General features: G+C 60.6%; 1 protein-coding gene across 6 annotated transcripts in view; it reads right to left on the reverse strand.

Moving 5' to 3' along the window:
- The window catches only part of WHRN (whirlin), a 91,941-nt gene that overhangs the window by 1,405 nt on the left and 71,444 nt on the right, over positions 1-19,092 (reverse strand). For 3 of the 6 annotated variants that reach the window (XM_017350103.3, XM_051842688.2, XM_017350106.3), the window contains 4 exons: positions 16,165-16,197; positions 5,294-5,365; positions 3,645-4,182; positions 115-296 (listed from right to left, as the gene is read on the reverse strand). In XM_017350103.3, coding sequence (XP_017205592.2) covers positions 115-296; positions 3,645-4,182; positions 5,294-5,365; positions 16,165-16,197 — 825 coding nt within the window. The remainder of the gene's footprint in view (positions 1-114; positions 297-3,644; positions 4,183-5,293; positions 5,366-16,164; positions 16,198-19,092) is intronic. The other 3 variants (XM_017350104.3, XM_017350105.3, XM_008273395.4) reach the window with 3 other exon arrangements.

Here is a 19,092-nt window from a genome sequence, read left to right on the forward strand (position 1 = left end):
AGGGGCCCCACGACCTCCCCTGGAGGTCACTTGCCGAACTGCACCTGGTTCCCCTCCATGTCTGTACCTGCAGCTGCCCCCTCCCACCCACCCACAGCCCGCTTTGCAGCTTACTGGTTTGCTAGCCACCTCTGTGGTCCGCTCGTTCCGAGGCAGCTCCTTGCTACTCCTGCTCTTGGCGGACGCCGTCTGTCTGCCCCGGCCTGGGGCGCTGGCCTCCGCCTCACCAGCGTCCACCCCACTGTCCTCGCTCAGGGTCTGCCCGCTGTCTGAGAGCTGTGACAGCGTGGAGGCTGCTGGGAGGAGGGAATGGGAGGAGAACAACAGCTTACAGAGCTGAAGGCAAGGAGGGCTTCCTGGAGGCAGTGGTGGAGCCAGAGGCTAGCAGACTGGTAGAATGAGGGCACTGTGGGGCTGGCGGGGGTGGGGAGGAAGGGGCAAGGAGACTCCCCACCACCTCGTGTACGCCCTGAAGCCTTGCCCTTCCGACGCAACCTGGCCTGAAGGTCACTGCTTCCACACCTGCCTCCACCTCCCAGTGATGGAAACAGATCAGGAGGCACACCCAGCTCCCAGGCTTGGTTTCTTGGTTTCTAACCACACAGCACTGTTAATTATTAACGATGGCCTGACACACTCCAAGTAGGAGATTTCTCATAAAATTTAAATTTCTATTCTGCAGCTGTGTCCCATAAAGAGAGACATGTACTACAGGGTCATAAACATGTCTTTTTTTTTTTTTTTTTTTGGAAGACAAATTTAGGGGTGGGTGCTTGGCATAGCAGTTAAGTTGCTGCGTGGGAAGCACACACCTCACAGGGAAGTGCCTGCTTCCTGTCCCCGTTCCACTGCTTCCAGTCTAGCCTCCTGCTGAGGCACAGCCCGGGAGGCAGCCGGTGTTGGTGCAGGTGCTTGGGCCCCTGCCACCCACGTGGGAGACCTGGATGGAGTCCTAGGCACCTGGCCCAGCCCTGGCCCAGCCCTGGCTGTTGTGGCCATCAGGGGAGTGAACCACTACGCGGAAGACCCCTCTCTCCATCTGTCTTCTTGCTTTTCAAATAAAATGAAAATGCATTGCAAAAATTTAAAGTTTATTTTGGTGCAAAACAGTGTGAAATCCACACGTGGTGTTTTCATGGTGTACATGTTCCATGGATGTGCACAGGCGTGGATCTTAAAATGTTGGCACCGGGCTGGCGCCGCGGCTCACTAGGCTAATCCTCCGCCTTGCGGCGCCGGCACACCGGGTTCTAGTCCCGGTCGGGGCGCCGGATCCTGTCCCGGTTGCTCCTCTTCCAGGCCAGCTCTCTGCTGTGGCCAGGGAGTGCAGTGGAGGATGGCCCAGGTGCTTGGGTCCTGCACCCCTTGGGAGACCAGGAAAAGCACCTGGCTCCTGGCTCCTGCCATCGGATCAGCGCGGTGCGCCGGCCGCAGCGCGCCAGCCGCGGCGGCCATTGGAGGGTGAACCAACGGCAAAAGGAAGACCTTTCTCTCTGTCTCTCTCTCTCACTGTCCACTCTGCCTGTCAAAAAATAAAAAAAAATAAAAAAAAAATGTTGGCACCAAGGGGCCGGCGCCGTGGCTCACTTGGTTAATCCTCCGCCTACAGCTCCAGCATCCCATATGGGCGCCGGGTTCTAGTCCCAATTGCTACTCTTCCAGGCCAGCTCTCTGCTGTGGCCCGGGAGGGCAGTGGAGGATGGCCCAGGTCCTTGGGCCCTGCGTCCCATGGGAGACCAGGAGAAGCACCTGGCTCCTGGCTTCGGATCGGCACAGTGCTGGCCATAGCAGCCATTTGGGGAGTGAACCAACGGAAGGCAGACCTTTCTCTCTGTCTCTCTGTCTATATCTCTACATGTCAAATAAATTAAAAAAAAAAAAAAGTTGGCACCAAAATAAACATCTTCTAATTTCATTTTCCATGAGCTTTTTGAAGTCCCTTTGTTAAAACAAACAAACAAAAAAGCTGAATTTGTAGCTTCTCAAACAGAGGAGGAAGGTCTGGGCCCAGCATGACTCCAGGCCTGGGCGGAGCGCTGGGTGCACACCCGCAGGTGCTCCCGCCACCCGAGCCACCTCTCCTGGCCTGAGGGTGAGACCCTGGGTTGAAAGCACACGTTTTGCATTCTGGCAGGTGGGGTCTGAATCCCCCTGATGCTGTGCAAGTCTGGGTGTGCAGCGCAGCCTCTCTCAGCCTCTGCATTCCTGTCATAACACAGCAGCCAGTGCTGCCTACCCAGGCGGCTATAGAAAGGCGAACAGATCTGGGGCCGGCGCTATGGCACAGTAAGCCTCTGCTGGGGCACCAACATCCCATATGGGCACTGGTTTGAGTCCTGGCTGCTCCACTTCTGATCAGGCTCTCTGCTAATGCCTTTGGGAAAGCAGCGGAGGATGCCCCATGTGCTTGGACCCCTGCACCCGGGTGGAAGACCTGGAAGAAGCTCCAGGCTCCTGGCTTTGTATCAGCCCAGCTCTGGCTGCTGCAGCCATTTGGGGGAGTGAACCAGCAGATGGAAGATCTCTCTCTGTGTGTCTGTAATTCTGCCTCTTAAATAAATAAACAAATCCTTTTTTTTTTTTTTTTTTTTTTTAAGAAAGGTGCACAGATTCGACGTGCACAGGGAAGCATAGAGAGCAGATCGGAGTTTGACTGCCTGGCTCTTCAACTACCGACTGTGGCTCAGTTTCCCCATCTGTAAAATGGGGTAACAGCAGTGCCAGCCTCACAGGGCTGCTGGGAGGATTCAGGGAGTCAGTGAGGCATGAAGGCACTCTGATCAGTGTCCGGTGCTCGGAGAGTGCTCACTATCGGCAGAGCCGTCAGCTCCCTGTCCCACGCGCGTGCAGCTCTGTGCCAGCCCTGGTTTCTCTCACCACATCCTGCCTGCTCTCGCCTTGGCTGCCTCCCCTGAGTAAGCTGCCAATGCCGGCACCTCGCCTTCTGCCACCCATTCCGTTGACGTCCTCAACCTGGCCTGCCCCGTTCCCAGGTCAAGCAGGCCCGCAGTACCACTGCCGCCACAAGATGGCAGCAGACTCCACCAAAATGTACCAGCGGGAGCCCCAGAGACTCCTGGGGGGGAAAGTGGCTGTCCTATCCCTCCTCCTCCTCCTCAGCTGGAAAACCAGCAGCTGCCACTCAGGCCCGGCCTCCCGGGGGTCTGCTCCACCCCGTACTCTGACCCCACAGCCCTGTGTTCCACGTGCCAGGAAGCCAGAGATTCACCTGCAACACACATACTTTCCCACAGCACCTGCTCCGTGCCCAGCCCTGGGGGCTGGGGACAACAGAAGCCACCCTGCCCTGAGTGGGCTCAGTCTCACCGGGGAAACTCTGGTGTGAATATGGGGGCAGGGCTGGGGGCACTGGAGGAGGCTCCCAACCCTGGTGGCACCCTGGCGGGGCTGGGACCCGTTTCTGCTTCATTTAGACCCAGAAGGCAGAGCATCTGGTCTGTGGCCACAGGCTAGTCTCTGTCTACTCCAAGGCCATGCAAGTACTGCACCCAGGGTACTGCTCCCTTGGCCACCTGGACCCTGAGCCATAGGACTGCCAGGCTGGCAGGCTCCCAGGCAAGCTCCTGGCTGACCCCCAAAGGACAGGACCCCCAGCATCCAGAGCCCGCGGGGAAGGTACTCACTGCGCGTCTGGGGCAGCGCCCGCACTTCGTTCACGTCGGGCTCACTGTCTGGGCGGTGCACCTCCACCATGACGAAGTGCTGGCTGGTGCCCGTGGGGTCTGGGGGGCTGGAGGGCGAGGGTGGTGGGAGGCAGCCCCCAGCCCCTGGGGCCTCGGCCTGGGGGCTTTTCAGGTGGGGGGGTGAGTGGACCCGAGGGAAGGGGCCGATGGGGTGCTGGCTGACCAGGGAGAGATGGGCGTCCAGGGGCCTCTTGGAGCCAGGGTTGGCGGGGGAGACGGAGGCGTAGATGGGGGAGGAGGGCGAGTCCCATGCAGAGGAGGAGCCCGGGGTGGCAGCAGTGCCCGCCGGCGGGCTGCAGGTCCTCGGAGCCGAGAAGACGATGCCCGAGTGCGAAGACGCGGAGGAGGGCGCCGGGGGGTCCTCTCGCCCCGGCTTCCTCAGCTGGCCCAGGGGGCGGTCGTGGCCTTGGGCCAGGAGTGGTGGGGGAGGCGGCGGCTTGCAGCTGGGCAGCCCCTCGCAGGTGGGTTTTATGTCATCCTGCCAAAAGACCCAGCAGGAGTAGGAGTCAGAGCCCATGGCAGCTGGGAGCGGGGAGGCTGGAGCTCTGGCCCTGCTCTCTCGGCTCCAGCCTATGCAGATCTGAATAATGCAGCACCCAGTGGAAAATCTCTCCCGCATCTCGGCAGCGATCAGCCTTGGGATCTTGGCGGCGTCTCTGGGGACGGCCTCGTTACAGTCGGGGCCTGGCGATCTCGCCATGGGGAGCGGGACTTCATCAGGGATGAGAGCATGGATGGGCATTTCGTGGGCTTTTCTTTTTAGGGGAGTATCTCGGCTACCAGAGATGGGGGTTCTGATAGCTGGGGCGAAAGGGACACCTGGGCTGTGGTGCTGAGTGGCCCTGGGCAACGTGCGGCACCTCTCTGAGCGAGCCTCTGGGCACTGGGGAAAAAGTACAGTGGCTCAGTTGGGGTGGGGGGATGGGAGGAGCCTCGTGTATGATGCCAGCAAGCTGTCCATCACGCGGCAGGTGCATAGTGAGCAGCAGCTATGGGTACAGTGAGGTTCTTCCCTCTGCCAGGCCCAGCCAACATTTGCCGAGCTCTGACAGCCTGGCAGGCTCAACTGTACGGGGCAGCTGGGTGCTGTTATCATCTCTGTTTTACAGACAGGAAAACTGAGGCCGAGAGAGACTCAGAAACTCATCCCAAGTCGCACCGCGGGTGACAGAAGTGGGATTTGCGCCCAGGCAGTCTGGCTGCATAGGCCAGGCTGTTCAAAAGCCACGTGGTGGTTCAGAAGTACTGGAAGATGATGTCACATTTAGCTTCCAGTTCCAGCCTGGGCACATGGCCTCTCAGAGCGCCTGCCACCCGCTCCAGGGGTCAGTACCCGCTCTGATGGGTCACCGAGCGAGCAGGTGTCTGGTCAGCCTCATGGCTGGACCCCAAAGCGCCAGGCCCAGCCTTTCTGGCCCCTGCTGCAGATGGCACAGTGGGTGCTTGTGCCCGGGCCTGCAGCTGGGCTGGGGGCTCCCAGCAGGTGCCTCTGTCCTCTCAGCCATCATCTGACCCCCTCCCCATGGCTGTCCCCCAGAGTGTCCCCAGGCCTCGGGAAGAACCCAGTGCCACGGCCAGCCAGGCCTTACCACGGACACATCTGGGAGGGCGTTGACGTTGCCCGGGACGGCCTCGCCAGTTTCCTCGAGGTCCAGAGTGTTCTGGAAAGGGACGGAAAGCAGGGTGAGAAAACAAAGCGAAGGGAAAACAGTTTGTTCGCCAGGACACCAAAGCCTGCCCGCGGCTCACGTGACCCTGGGCACACTCTGCTTTACCCCTTACACTGACGTCACCTCTCACGCCAGGCACTTCCCAGCTGGTTCTTTTGGGGATGTCAGGTCTCCCTGCACTTCTGGGGAGGAGGTCCCAGGGATGTCTCCAGCCCCAGCTCTTGGACTTGGCTGTGAGAGCTCAGCACCCCCGAAGCCCAAGTCTCCTCTGTGCACTGACAAAATCCCGAGAGGCTGTGCGAGTGGCAGGGGCAGGTGAGAAGTCGCAGGAGAGCCCCTCTCTGAACTGTCTTAGGCCCACGGAGTGGGGAAAGCGGTCGAAGGCTGAAATGGGCTTATTCTGTGGAAACGTGCACCTGTTTTCCCTAACTCACCGGAAGCAGCCCAACGCGCCGGCCCGCAAGTGACATGGAGCTGCCCAGGGCCATCCCCAGCCATTGCAGGGTGGCCGCGCAGAGCTCTGGCCTGCTGGGCTCACTCTCACCTGCCCCAGAGCCCGGGAGGTCAGTTTGCCTCGGCCACTCCAATACGTGTCAGCTTGGCCGGGCTGAGGGACGGCCAGCAGCCGCTAATAGTACTTCTGGGTGTACCTGCATGACTGCTGGGGAAGACTGGCAGTTGATTGGCAGGCCAAGGGCAGAAGAGCGCCCCTCCCCATTGTGGGTGGGTGTCAGTCAAGGGCCTGAATGGACGACAGAGGTGGGCAGGGGGACCTGCCCTCCTGGAGCTGGGACCCTCAGACCCCAGGCTGCTGGCTCCTGGGCCCTGGACTTGGGCTGGACTTTGGGAGCCAGCAGCTTTCCTGGCCCCTGGCTTGCAGATGGCAGATGGGGGCCTTCCCAGCCCCCATCACCAAGCACTTCCTGTGTCTGTATGCAGCTAGCCCCTGGGCTCTGCTCTGGGGGAGCCTGAGTGACAGCCACCAACACCCGGCTTTCGTCTCCTGCATAGCAATCCATACTGAGCAGCTCTTGAGCCCCAGACGGATGTGGGACTGGGGACACCACCCCCGCCTCCCGGAACTTAGAGAGAGCGGGGTCAGCTGACCATGCAGCAAGGGCACCAAGTGGGCAGACGAGGCCATAAAACACAGCTGGGAGAGGTGGGGGGCATCCAGGAAGGCTTCCTGAAGGAGGGGGTGCAGCTCAAGGTGGGGTCTTGTGGGTGAACAGGGCAGAGGGAAGGCCAAGTGTTTCAGACAGAGGAAAGAGTACCCAAGGCAGGAAGGAAACAGTGGGTGTGAGAAGCGCTGAGCAGCCGCCGGAGTTGAGTGGGTGCTATGGGGCTTGTGCCTGAGCACTGCAGGTTGCTATGGAGACAGGGTCAAGTTTGCCCTCTCCCAGGATGCCCTGGGCTCCTGTCTTCTCTCGCCACGCCCGAGCACCACAGGCAGGCGTCTCAGGACCTCCACCTGGAACATTCTGCTGGGCGGCGCACAGTGCGGTGTTTGCTCACCTCCCTAAGACCCCACTCACGCGCCACCTCCTCTGGGAGGTCTACCCGGCCCGGCTACTGAACACCCCAGCCCTGCCCTGCTGTTTTCTCCTCTTCTCTGGTCTCTCCTCCACCGAGCAGCAGCCAGGATGCAACCTTTGAAATGTGAATCAGGTCCTGTCTCCTCCCAGCTCAGCCGCCGCCCTGGGGGCTGGCTCATCTGCAGGAAATTTCAAACCACACTCACTGTGCCTTTCACTGCTGCTCTTCCAGCTGGTGGGCTCGTTCCTGCCCCGGGGCCTTTGCACTTGCTGCTCTCACTGCCTACCCCTGCTCTCTGCTCATTCCCTTTGGCAGCAACCTCAGCAGACCCCCTCCCCCTAGACCAGCCTGTCTGCAACAGCACGGTGCACCAGCTCACCCTGTGTGCCCCTGCCCTCCTCTATCACGACCCGACTTCGTCCTGCCTGCTAACTTACTGCCAGTCTCTCCAGGGGAAAGAAACTCTGAGAAGGCAGAACCTGTGACTACCCCACCCCCACTCTCTCCTCGGTGTTCAGACGGCGGCTGCCTGATGAGTGTTCGCCAAGCGAATGAATGAAGCCATGCAGGAACCCACGGATCGCTCTACGCCTCGAGGGGAGGAGCCCTGAGCAGACAGGGGGCGGGTGCTGCTGCAGCCCTCGTGGGAGCAGTGGTGACCGCTTGGACTGAGGGCAGAGGCCGGGAGACCCCCACCTCCAATGGTCTCCCTGAAGCCCTAAGCCCAGGGCCTCTGACCCCAAACACCAGAGCCCAGAGCCCACCAGGCTCAGAGCCCTCCCTGCTCTGCCCCCAGCTCTTCTTCTGCCCTACGATGCCACTGCCACATGGGCAGGCCTGGGCCCCGCTGTCACTGTCCCAGCACAACAGGCTTCTGTGCAGCCCGCAGCCTCCGGACAAGTTCACTGCTGCCTGCCTCCCCCCCAGGAAGAGGCTGACAGCCTGGGTGACACTGCAGGGCCGGGGGGGGTGGCGCTCTCCCACCCACTGACGAGCGACGCCGGCTCTGCTTTGCCTCCTCTGAGATCCCACCTGGCTCACAGCTGAGCGCTGGTGGGCAAATCCCTGAGTCCCTCTGTGCCTCGGTTTTCTCAGCTGTAAAATGGGCAGTGTGTGCCGGATGCTGAGGGCATGTGGACACCTGTAAAACACCTGTAACAGAACCTGGCACGACGTACGAGGGAAAGGCGGCTGTGACATAAATCTGAGGGCTCAGGGGCCTCGAAAGCTCGCCCAGCCATCAAACGAATGCTGGAAAGGGCACGGAAGCCGCACTGTACAAGCCCCTTCTCCCGAGGCGCAGTTAGCCCACTGCCCCCTGAAACACTGAAGACACAGAGCTAAGACAACCGGCAGGGCTGGGGCCTGCGATTTCCTCCCAAGACTCGCAGTCATGGCCTTGGCTTCAGCAGGGGCCTCTGCCACTCAGTGCAGCCACGGGCATTCTGGGGGAAGCTGGTGAGGCTTGGATGACAGCGCATGGGGGGCCCCCTGTTCTGTCCTGTCCTGGGGCACTCAGAGCCTGGAACACTCACTCAGTCGTTCAACAAACACTCGTTGGGCACCCATAACTCACGACCGTCTGCTGGAAAGGGTGCTGGAGAACCACAAGCCACAGGGGGCCCAGCTCCGGGCTGGGTGGGTCACTTCTATCTCATTTGGCTTTCCCACAGCCCAGAGGCAACGGTGCCTGCTTCATCACAGGGCTGTCCTACAGCAGATGAGGTTTCTAGAACGGCCCGGGTCACCCCCAAACCCATGCTATTCCGGCCTAGCCAAAGCAGCGGACAGGACCCTGACATCGTGGGGACCTCTCTGTGCTGAGCACAGCCACCACTGGCCACTGTTAATGGCATCCTGGCGGCCAGACAGGAGGTGGGGGAGGGGGAGGGGGAGGGGTGCAGGAGGGAGGGAGGCCTGAAATGGAGCGAACGGCAGACGGGCCAGGGCCCAGCCCTGCCAGACTCCATCTGCTGAATCCAGACACTCAGGAGCCCCGAGTCCCCGAGCCATGTTGCGTGTGCGTCGGAAATAGCTTCAGACAGCAGGCTAAGAACCCGCGGGGTGCGTCAGCAGAAACGCAGCCGTCCGGAGCAGGCTCAAGGTCAGAGCCGCAGCCTGCACGCCCTGGCCACCCCCTACCCCAGCTGCCCAGGACCCTCTCCCCCAGCCTGTGGAAACCAGAGCCCAGCGGCTCAGTGCGTCTTCCTCCCCCACTGCACAGCTGATGTGACTGTGGTTCAGAGAGGGAGGGTCACCTGCCCGGGTGACACAGCAAGGACAGAGCAGGAAACAGAACTCCAGGTCAGGCTCTTCCACTGCCTTTCTCCCCTGCCTGTGCCGGTTCAGACAATCCCCTCCCGTGTAGACAGACCGCCCCCCACCCCGCACCCCTGCCTGCTCGAGTTGGCCCAGACAGCTGCAGGGGTGGCTGGAGCCTGGTTTGGGGCGACTGTGAGGGGTAAATGGAGCAACGTGGGATGATTGGGGGCTTGCCCTGCGCCAGCCTTTGCTGGCGGACCTGGGCGCTGAAGTGGGCAGAGGAGGCCTGGTTGGGTGCTGTCCAGGGTCAGGCGCTGGCCGGGGCCATCCCTGCACCTCCCAGGCCTTCCTCACCGCACCACGGCAGGGCTCGTGCACCAGGCGCTGTTTCCTGCTCGCTCTTCCTCCTGCTCTTCACCGTGACTCAGGCCAACTCCCTTCACCCCCAAAGGCACGAGAGCTCTGGGAGAGCTAGCCCATCCCCCACTCTACGGGGAAACTGAGGCACAAAGCTTCTGGAAGGTCACCTGTGTGGGCCCAGATTCCTGGGGACAGTGGGGCTGCCCAGAGCCAAGGGGTGGCCATCAGGGAGCTGAAGAACTTGTGGGACTGGACCCCGGGATGACAGCCATGCTGGCAGAGACAGGGGATCACTGTTTCCCCCCTCCAACTTCAAGCACACAGTGGGGCTGGGAGCTGGCTGGCGAAAGGCAAGGTCAGGGGGGCGGCCTGGGAGCAGGTGTGGCTGAGCTCCTCCCCCCACCCCCGCCATGGGGGCGGGTGGCACTTGGCATCCTGTAGTCGACAGTCTACTCTACTTAGCACATCTGAGCACCAAGCCACTAAAGCAGAAGGGTCTCCAGGAAGCTTCCAGAGCCGGGGCGGGGATGTGAGGGCCGGGGCCGGGTCACTGCTGTCACAGGAGACCTGTGTCACGGCTGGCCAGATGCTCCTCCCTCTGCTATGATGCAGCCTGCTACGGTCGGGAGAAGGAGGTCACTGGCTGAGGAGAACGTGACCCAGAATCTGCAGGCGGTCAGGGCTGCAGGAGCCCCAGGATGAGCTCTGGAAAGCGGGGCTCGGGGAGTGGGGGCAGGGGCCCGAGAACCGGTGTGGTGGGCGAAGGGCGCCAGTGCATTTCCACCCAGCTCTCACAAGGGGACAGAGGGGACGAGGCCTCGGCTTCCTGACCACGGCGCAGTCGTCACAGATGCGGCCGGGGCCCATGGCCGCTCGCCAAGGCTTCAGGAGGACACCGTCACTGACCCGGCCCCACCTCGGCCCCAGGCGTGCTCGCTAAGCAGCCGGGATGACAGGTGCTCCCTCATGTTGGAAACAGCATTTCAGGGGCTGAGCGTGTGGCACGGAGGTGATGCCAGCATCCTGTACGGGCGATGGCTCAAGACCCAGCTGCTCCTCTTCCCTGCTAATGTGCCTGGGAAAGCAGCGGAAGGTGGCCCACGTGCTTGTGCCCCTGCACCCATGTGGGAGACCTGAAAGCGGCTCCTGGCTCCTGGCTCCGGCTCTTCTCACCCCAGGGAGGCAGTGAACCACAGGATGGAAGTATTCTCTATGTCTCTAACTCTGCCTTTCAGATAAATCAATCTTAAAAAAAAGTATTTCATTATATGGTTCTTCCCTTTGTCAATCGAAGTATTTTAATTTTTGAAAGTGCAGCTTGTTCTGTGGTCATTTTGTACTGTTCATGTAAGCCTCAAGATGACCCACCGATATCTACTGTGATTTTAGAAGGCTGGGTTTATGGCTGACTGAGGTGTTTTGGTTCTTTTTTAAACATTTAAAACTGTTTTTCTGAGGTGGGGGCAGGGCTTCACCAGCTGGCGGCAGGGTTCCACAACACAAAAGCAGAGAAGAACCAAGTCCTGAGCCAGACTCAGACCAACTCCCTGGTGTGACAGTGTGGGAGGCACACAGCAGCCACGTGCCATGGCCTCGGCTCTTTGGTGCAAACAGCTCGAAGCATCCCAGGTCCTCACCCGGGAGGCAGGTGTCCCATAAACCCCTGCAGACAAAGAAAACTACTGAGGGTGGGGTTTTGTGCAGTGGCTAAGACGCCACGTGGGGCACCGGCATCCCATATGGGAGGACTCGGCGCTGCTTCCATTTCCAGCTTCTTGCTAATTAATGCACAACCTGGGAGGCTGTGGGGATGGTTCAAGTACTTGGGTCCCTCCCATCCATATGGAAGACCCAGATGGGGTTCCTGGCTCCAGCCTGTCTGTTGCAGGCATTCGGGGGGAGTGAACCAGTGGATGGAAAGTCTCTTTCAAATAAATATGAATAATCAAATAAAAGTTTGTTTTTTTCTTTAAAGCAAGGTACTGGTGGAGTCCTATTCAGACTCCAGCCAAGGTAAAGCCAAGGTGACCCTGAGGGCCATTCATGCCTGTGGCTAACATGAATGTGGCGGTACAAGGGTCAGGTGCACCTGGGATGGAGAGGGCGGTGGGCACCCTCCAGCCTTGCTCAGCTCCTCCTGGGCACTGGGCAGCTTCCTGGGTGGGGCACGTGGGGTCAGTCCATCAGCAATGCACCTGCACACCTGGACAGTAGTACCAGTCCTCCCTGCACCAGGGGATCCCATTCACCTTGCCCCTCAGCACTCCCCATGTACCGGGGAGGCTTAGAAAAGACGCAAACACAGGACCTGGCCACCTCCTTACGGAGGACCACGGACGGTGTCCCATGGCTTCAGATTGAATGCAGGTCCCTGGTACCTCCTGTCCCTGACCTTTGCCCTCTTCCCACCCCTGCTGGCCTGGTGGCCCCTCTGACCCCTTCGGTTCCTCCAAGTGGTCATGTGCCTCCCAGCTCAGTCACCACGAAGCCGTCTCACCTCATCTGCTGCCTGGCCGGTGCCCAATTTCCCATCTCGCCTGAGCATCTCTCTGGGACACCGCAGGGTCATCAGGTGAATGATGTGGCTGACTTCCCCTGAGGCTGCCTCCTCCAGTAGCCGTCCTGAGGCCGGGAGCGGAGGCTGAGCGCCCGCTGGGCAGGAGGCACCTGACAAGCACTTGCTGCAGACTGGGAGGAGTGGCTAAACAAATGAGTGAGTGCGCAGCTGGAGTCTCTTCTCCCACCCTGCCCTGTGCTCCTGGGAGAGGCCTGGCCAGCGGAAGGCTCTCTAAGCCCATCCACGGGGGGCCGCGCTCAGAACGCAGGAGGAGGGAGAAGGCCCCGATACTCTGCTCCCTGTTTCTGCAAAGTGCTGTCTGGCGATCAGGCACGCGGCAGCTAAAGGAGCCCGAGCCAGGCCTGGGCTTCCCCACGAGGAGGGATATGCAGAGGCCGCATGGGGAGGAAGCGGACGGAGCCAAGTCCTGACGGCCTTGCCGGGCCTGATTTTCACCTTCCTGTGGGGGGCAGGAGGAGGGAGGCAGACCCGGCCCTTCAGGGGCATGGGCCCCATCCCACACCCTTGGGCAGGCCCTGGGAGCCTCTTTCCAGGCACAGTAGGGGCCCGGAGCACAAAACCTCTCAAGTGCAGGTGGAAGACTCCTGAGGTCAAGGGCAGGGCTCCACCCAGCTGCCACGCTCTGACCTCACCAGGGTTTAAGGCTGGCTTTGACCTTGACAATCCCTTGTCCTCCAAAACCCTTTGCAGTGCCCTCTTCCAGCCACAGAATTGACCCCCACACACCCTACAACCACACATCCCTTCTCCCAGAGACGCTTCCTCTCAACACACAGATGGCTGGTTCTAACAGCCCACTGCACAGATGTGGAAGCTGAGGCCTGGAGGGCCTGGTCACTTGCTTGAGAGGGCTACTAGTCTGGGGGGCAGTAGCCAGAGGGTAGGGGTCCAGAGCCCTTCTGCCACGGGCCTGCTCACACCAGACGAATTCAAGTCACGTCGTTCAGGCCGTTCTCTGCCCCGCTGTCCTGGCCACCACCTGTTGGTAAGAAATACTGCCTGGAGGCGGCAGAGGGGCCCAAGGCTGACTCTGCTCCACACATGGAAACAAACCCGATCTGCTGGTGGAGGAGGCCGCATCAGGGTTCCTTTCATTGACTGCATCTGGTCTGGGGGACACTGGCTGCGGAACGAGCCGCGTCTAAGCAGGGACAGCCGACTGCACAGCACGAGCCAGGGAACACGGGCGAGACCGAAGCCATGGCCGGGACATCTGGTCACCGGCAGCCAGCCCGACTGCATGCCAGAGCCAAGGGGACTTTCCTACAGTGTGGGAGGCGAGAGGTCAGAGATGAGCCTGCAGGTAGCTGGGGGGTGGCTCCACTCCACACTCCCCAGGCCTCTACCCCATGCCAGGAGAAAGATGAGGTCCCTGCCCTCTCTCCCCATGTCCTGGGGATGGGAAAGTCGGGCAGAGGGAGCAGTGTGTGCTAAGTGTCCCAGCAGGGAGTGAACGGCAGACAGGCGCTGGCCTCGCAGTGCAGACACCGGCGTCTCACACTGCAGAACCTGGCTTTGACACTGGGCTCTGGCTCCTGACCCCAGCTTCCTGCTCTTGCAGACCCTGGGAGGCAGCAGTGACGGCTCGAGGACTTGGGTTCCTGCCACCCACATGGGAGACTGGGCATGAGTCCCAGGCTCCCAGCTGTGGCCTCAATCCAGCTCCAGCTGCTGCGGGCAACTGGGGGAGTGACCCAGTGGATGGGGGCTCTCTCTGTCTCTCCAATACCAAAATGAATGAATGGAGAACAAATGAATGAATGAGTTTTAAAAGCCTAGGAGCTCCACGAGGGAAGGGATCAGGCCCTGAGAAAGAAAGGCTTTTGTTTGCTGTCCACAGAGATTCTGAAGTTGTCTGCTACCCAGCACTACTGCAGCAAAAGCTTACGCAGACAGGGGCGTCGCAGGCCAGAACCTGGCACCCGGGGTGGGACAGTCACACTGAGGGTGGCCTCGAGCTCTCCCCTGCCAGATGCACACAGCTGTTGGGGACACGGGGTCACCAATCCTTGCTGTGCCTCCCTGTGTAGCTTCCGGCCCCTCCCCGCACAGTGGGAGGAGTCGGGGGGTCTCCCTGGGTCGTATGCAGTGGTGATGGGCTGTCTTCAGTGGGGTTCTGGGCTCCCAGGATGAGTTCCTGTGCCCTTCAGGCCCTGCAGGAGGGGTTCCAGGTGGAGGAGGTGCATGGGGTCTCCAGGCTGAGGCCTGCTGTGTGTGCGACACAAGTCCTCCCCAGGAGATACCGAGGCAGGGGCTGGGCTGGCAGCCGTACCTGCGAAGCCCCATCAGCACGGCTCCTAGCAGCTCAGGCTGCACCACTGCCCCAGGCCCTGCGTGGTCCACACACCTCTGGGCCCAGCTGGCTCCTGGGAAGGAAACTGTCCATCTTGTACCAGCCCATCCCTGCATGTGAATAACTACAGGGATTCTGTAAAAACTAAGTCAGACCATGCCTGTTCCTGCTCTTACCTGCCAAGGACTCCCAGCTCGCTCAAAGCCAGAAAGTCCTCCGCACACGCTCACTCTGCTCTGGCCTTCTGGGCCTCCTGGACTTGGCCCAGGCACAACGCTGTCCCAGGGCCTTTGCACACGCTGTTCCTGCTGTCTGAATTGCTCTTTTCCCAGGGGGTGGCTCTCTTGGCTCTCTCCCTCCCTTCCTGCAGGTCCTTACACAAGTGCCACTTTCCAATCACCCCACCAACCCCCTCCCGGCACTCTGGGTTCTAGTCCCGGTCGGGGCGCCGGATTCTGTCCCGGTTGCCCCTCTTCCAGGCCAGCTCTCTGCTGTGGCCAGGGAGTGCAGTGGAGGATGGCCCAAGTGCTTGGGCCCTGCACCCCATGGGAGACCAGGAGAAGCACCTGCCTCCTTGCTTCGGATCGGCGCGGCGCTGGCTGTAGCGGTCATTTGGGGAGTGAACCAACGGAAGGAAGACCTTTCTCTCTGTCTCTCTCTCTTACTGTCTAACTCTGCCTGTCAAAAAAAAAAAAAAAAAAAAAAAAAAAAAAAAAAAAAAGAAGCCCCTGAGTTCAGATATGCATCTTGCACACTGCTTGTCACCCCTGCTTGCCTTTGAATTTACAACAGAAAAGGTTGCCAGCACCTAGAACCATACAGAGCACACAGCGAGCACTCAAGACTCGTTAGCAGAGAGGAGGGACGAGGAGGAGACAGGCAGCTAACAAGCAGCTGGCGAGGTTCAGGGAAGAGTCGCTGCCAGCAGCACAGGTCCCCTGGGCCACCTCGGAGGCCAGCAGACCCGGGTTCGAATCCTGATTCCACACTTGCCAGCTGTGTCTCTGAGCTCCCGCTCTCTTCGCCGTCAATGGGGCTCACAGCAGTACCGGGAGGGAGAAGTATTCTCACAGAGCCACAGCCAGCTCTCAACAGCTGTCCTCCACCTCTACCACCGCTAACAAAGGCCTGGATCATTCCCACAGGTCAGGATCTGGGTGGGCACTGGGGACTCAGTGTGTGACGGCAGGCACAGTTGCAGCTGCTGTGTTCAGGGGCAGCGCTGGGCAGAACTGAGTAGACAGAGAATGCATTGAGACAGAGGCTGAGACCACAGGAGGCCCCAGGGGCTAGAGGAGCTGGGGGTAAAAGTCAGCCCCTGGAGAGGATTGGGGGGGGGGGTCCTCTCTCCTGAGAGGTGGTGCTGAGCTGAGTGGGGAGGCCACAGAGGAGGCAGTCAAGCTGTAAGAAGTGGGAAGGAGAACTTTCCGGAGAAAGTACATGGTATATGCAAAGGCCAAGAGGCTTCTCATCCTCAGGGCAGAGAAACGATCCCCCTCACTGTACAGACCCTAAAGCTGCAGCCACAGAGGGGACCTGTCCCCGAGGCCACACCGCCAGGGGCAGCCGAGTCGGATCTGGAGGGGCCACGCTCACACCAGAGCCTGTGACACCTGACCACCTGGTGACCAGGAGGGACCCAGAGCACCACGCAGCAGTCCTGGTCTCCATCACAAGGGGGCAGCAAGCAGGGCCACAGCCCCCTGCCTCTGCCCCTGGCTGAGGGACGCCCACCACGCCCACCCGCAGGAAGGACGGTACCTCCATCAGGTCTATAAGCCACAGCAGCCGCTCCTGGGGAGGAAGGTCGGGCAAAAGGCAAAAAGAAAAATGCATCAAATAAACATTAGGGAGAGGGGTGGGCACAGCAACAACCCCGCCCCCAAAGCACACACACACACATGCAAAACACGCGTGACCTTCCAGGGCCTTTTCTGTTTACTCCAGGCAGGAAGATAGAGGGGGCGGGGGGGGGGGGGATGGGAGAAAAAGGCCTCCCTGTGACAACCAGCACCCTGTGTTCTGCCTGCTTCTGGGGGACACTGAGGAGTCCTCGGGGCCCTGAAGAAATGACACCTGGCAGGGCTGGCGCTGTGGCACAGTTGGCTAAGCCTCCGCCTGTGGCGCTGGCAGCCCATATGGGTGCTGTTTCTTGTGCCGGCTGCTCCTCTTCCGATCCAGCTCTCTGCTATGGCCTGGGAAAGCAGTAGAAGATGGCCAAGCGCTTGGGCCCCTGCACCCATGTGGGAGACCCGGAAGAAGTTCTAGGCTTCTGGCTTCGGATTGGCGGAACTCTGGCCATTGTGGCCATTTGGGGAGTGAACCTGCGGATGGAAGACTTTTCTCTGTCTCTCCCTCTCTCTGTCTGTAACTCTGCCTCTCAAATAAATAAATACATCTTTAAAAAAAATAACGAAATGCACACATCCTGGCCTGTGGAAGATGGCTGCTCCCCTTGGGCAGGTCCGGTCCCACCCCTACCTGGCAAATGGACAAACAGGCTCAGGGAAGGCAGAGACTTGCCCAAGGCCATGCCTACTAAGAAGAGGCAGAGCCTGAAGACAGCCCTGTTGGGTCAGAGGAGGCCTGCATTTTGGGGAGGCCCAAGCCCCGTGACGCAGAGCACAGCCCCGGGGGTATATGGGCAGGGCGCCTGGCGGGAGGCAGGTCGGGAGTGGGGAATGCCATGCCCCCAGCCTTGAGCTTCCTGGGGCCTCCGGGTGTCCACAGACCCGGGAGAGAAACCCGCTGGACCTCCCTGGGCAGGCTGGGGATGGTCAGAAAGAGCGGTGCCCCCCACCCTTGACTGCGCCGGATGCTGGGCCTCGGTCCTTTCTCTGGGTTAACCCTCCCAGTGCACAGCGGGAGGATACAGCAGCACTCCTCCGCCAGCGGGGAAACCGAGGCCCCAAGGCCAAGTGACCTCTCTGTACGACTCTCTCGGGAGCTCGTCCCGCTCTAGGCTAGCCCTACCCCGGATGTGTCCACCCGGTGGGCCGTGGACTGCCAAGTCCCCAGGGCCTTTCCCATCCTGAGAACTCAGAGAAGGCACCAGGACCACCCCTGCTGCCTCTCCCCCGAAACTCACTCTCAAAGCCATTGCAAGGCCTTTCTGAGCTTTGCCTCCAGGGGGCGCCATCTGCAGCAAGGGCCCCTGGGGCAGGGCAGGGCCCACTGCCATCGCTGGGGTCCAGACTGGGACAAGGTCATCACGGGCCAGTGCTGAGCTGGGGCTGGGCTGGGGGTCCTGAGCCCTGCCCAGAGCCCTTTCCAGGTGTAAGGGTCACCTGGATCCTCCTATGCTCCAGCCTGATCCGCGCCTGGGGCTTCAGGCTTCGTGACCAGAGCCAGCAGTGACGTCAGACCACGGGGAAACTCTGGACAGGAGTCCAGAGCTCAAATGCAGATCTCCTGCTTCCCAGGCTGGAGTACACGCCGGCCTGCCCACAGGGTCTCGCATCCCTCATTCTAAAGGAACAACGCTGGGACTGCAACAGGGAACCCCAGGCTGTAGAGCACTGGTTCCGGGCTCCTGAAGAACCCCCGGGGATCCAATCTCCGTGGAGCCGGTTCCAGGAGAAAGCAGTCACATTGGCCAAGTCCCTGCAGGCCAACAGCAGCCCATTGCCGGGGTGTGGCGTCACTGCACGTGCTCAGCGCAGACACAGTATAGGCAGGGCCAGCTTCCTCCTGCCGGCACTGAAGGGCCCCGGGTGTGACTCCCAGCCCCAGCTCCTGACTCCGGCTTCCTGCCAATGCAGACCCTGGATGGCAGCGGTGATGGCTCAAGTGACCGGGTTCCTGCCACCCACGTGGAAGCCCTGGACTGAGCATGTGGGAGCAAACCAGCAGATGGGTGATCTCTCCGTTAGTCTCTCTCTCTCTCTCTGCCGCTCAGAAAGTCAAATATAAAAACAAACAACATAGAAATGCCTTGTTCTAAAACACGAAACTGCCTCCTTTGCGGCCTCGTCCAGAGCCCTGGAGGGATGCGTGGTGATTTCTAGGGTCGCCCCAGGAAGGGGACGAGGACCCTTGGGGATGAAGGTGACCCGAGATGGCCAGGATAGAGGCAGCGGAGCAGAAGATCCTCAAGACAGCCCCAGCCCCAGAGCTAAAGCCATGTTGGGAGCTGGAGCCCGTGGAAGAGGGGCACGCAGTGTCTCGGCAGCTGCCAGCTCCCCCATGCCCAGGAAGCCATGCGTCTGTAGCCTTGAACGTCCCTGCACCCCCAGAGCCTCTGCTGCCCCTGTCCAACGCCGTCTGCCTCGGGGCTCAGACTTCCCCAGGAGGCTTCCAGCTCAGCATCTAGGAACAACAGTGGCTAAGAAACACTCCTCTCCCCTTCCCTTCCCAGTGATGGTGGGGAGGGGTGATCTCGGAGCATGGAGGACTGGTGGAGCCCAGCAGCCCCCTGATCCATGCCACCTTGCTCATGGCACGACCCTGAGGCCCTTCCCCCAGGCTGTTCCCGGCCAACGCCTCCTGGCATGAATTTACTTCTGGGTGCTGGGGGTGAAACCATACTTCCAGAGGGCCCTGGTGCCTTTCTGGTGGGCTGGTGAGTCTGCAAGGAAGTCAGGCTGGGCTTGGGGCTCCAGAGTCAAAGAGTGGCTTGCTGAGAAAACCAGAATCATGGCCCTGTGGCCTTGACTGCCACCATTTACCAAGTGCTCTCCAGGGGCCAGG

The sequence above is a fragment of the Oryctolagus cuniculus genome, chromosome 1 (assembly GCF_964237555.1).
Source record: "Oryctolagus cuniculus chromosome 1, mOryCun1.1, whole genome shotgun sequence".
NCBI classification, from domain to species: Eukaryota; Metazoa; Chordata; class Mammalia; order Lagomorpha; family Leporidae; genus Oryctolagus; species Oryctolagus cuniculus.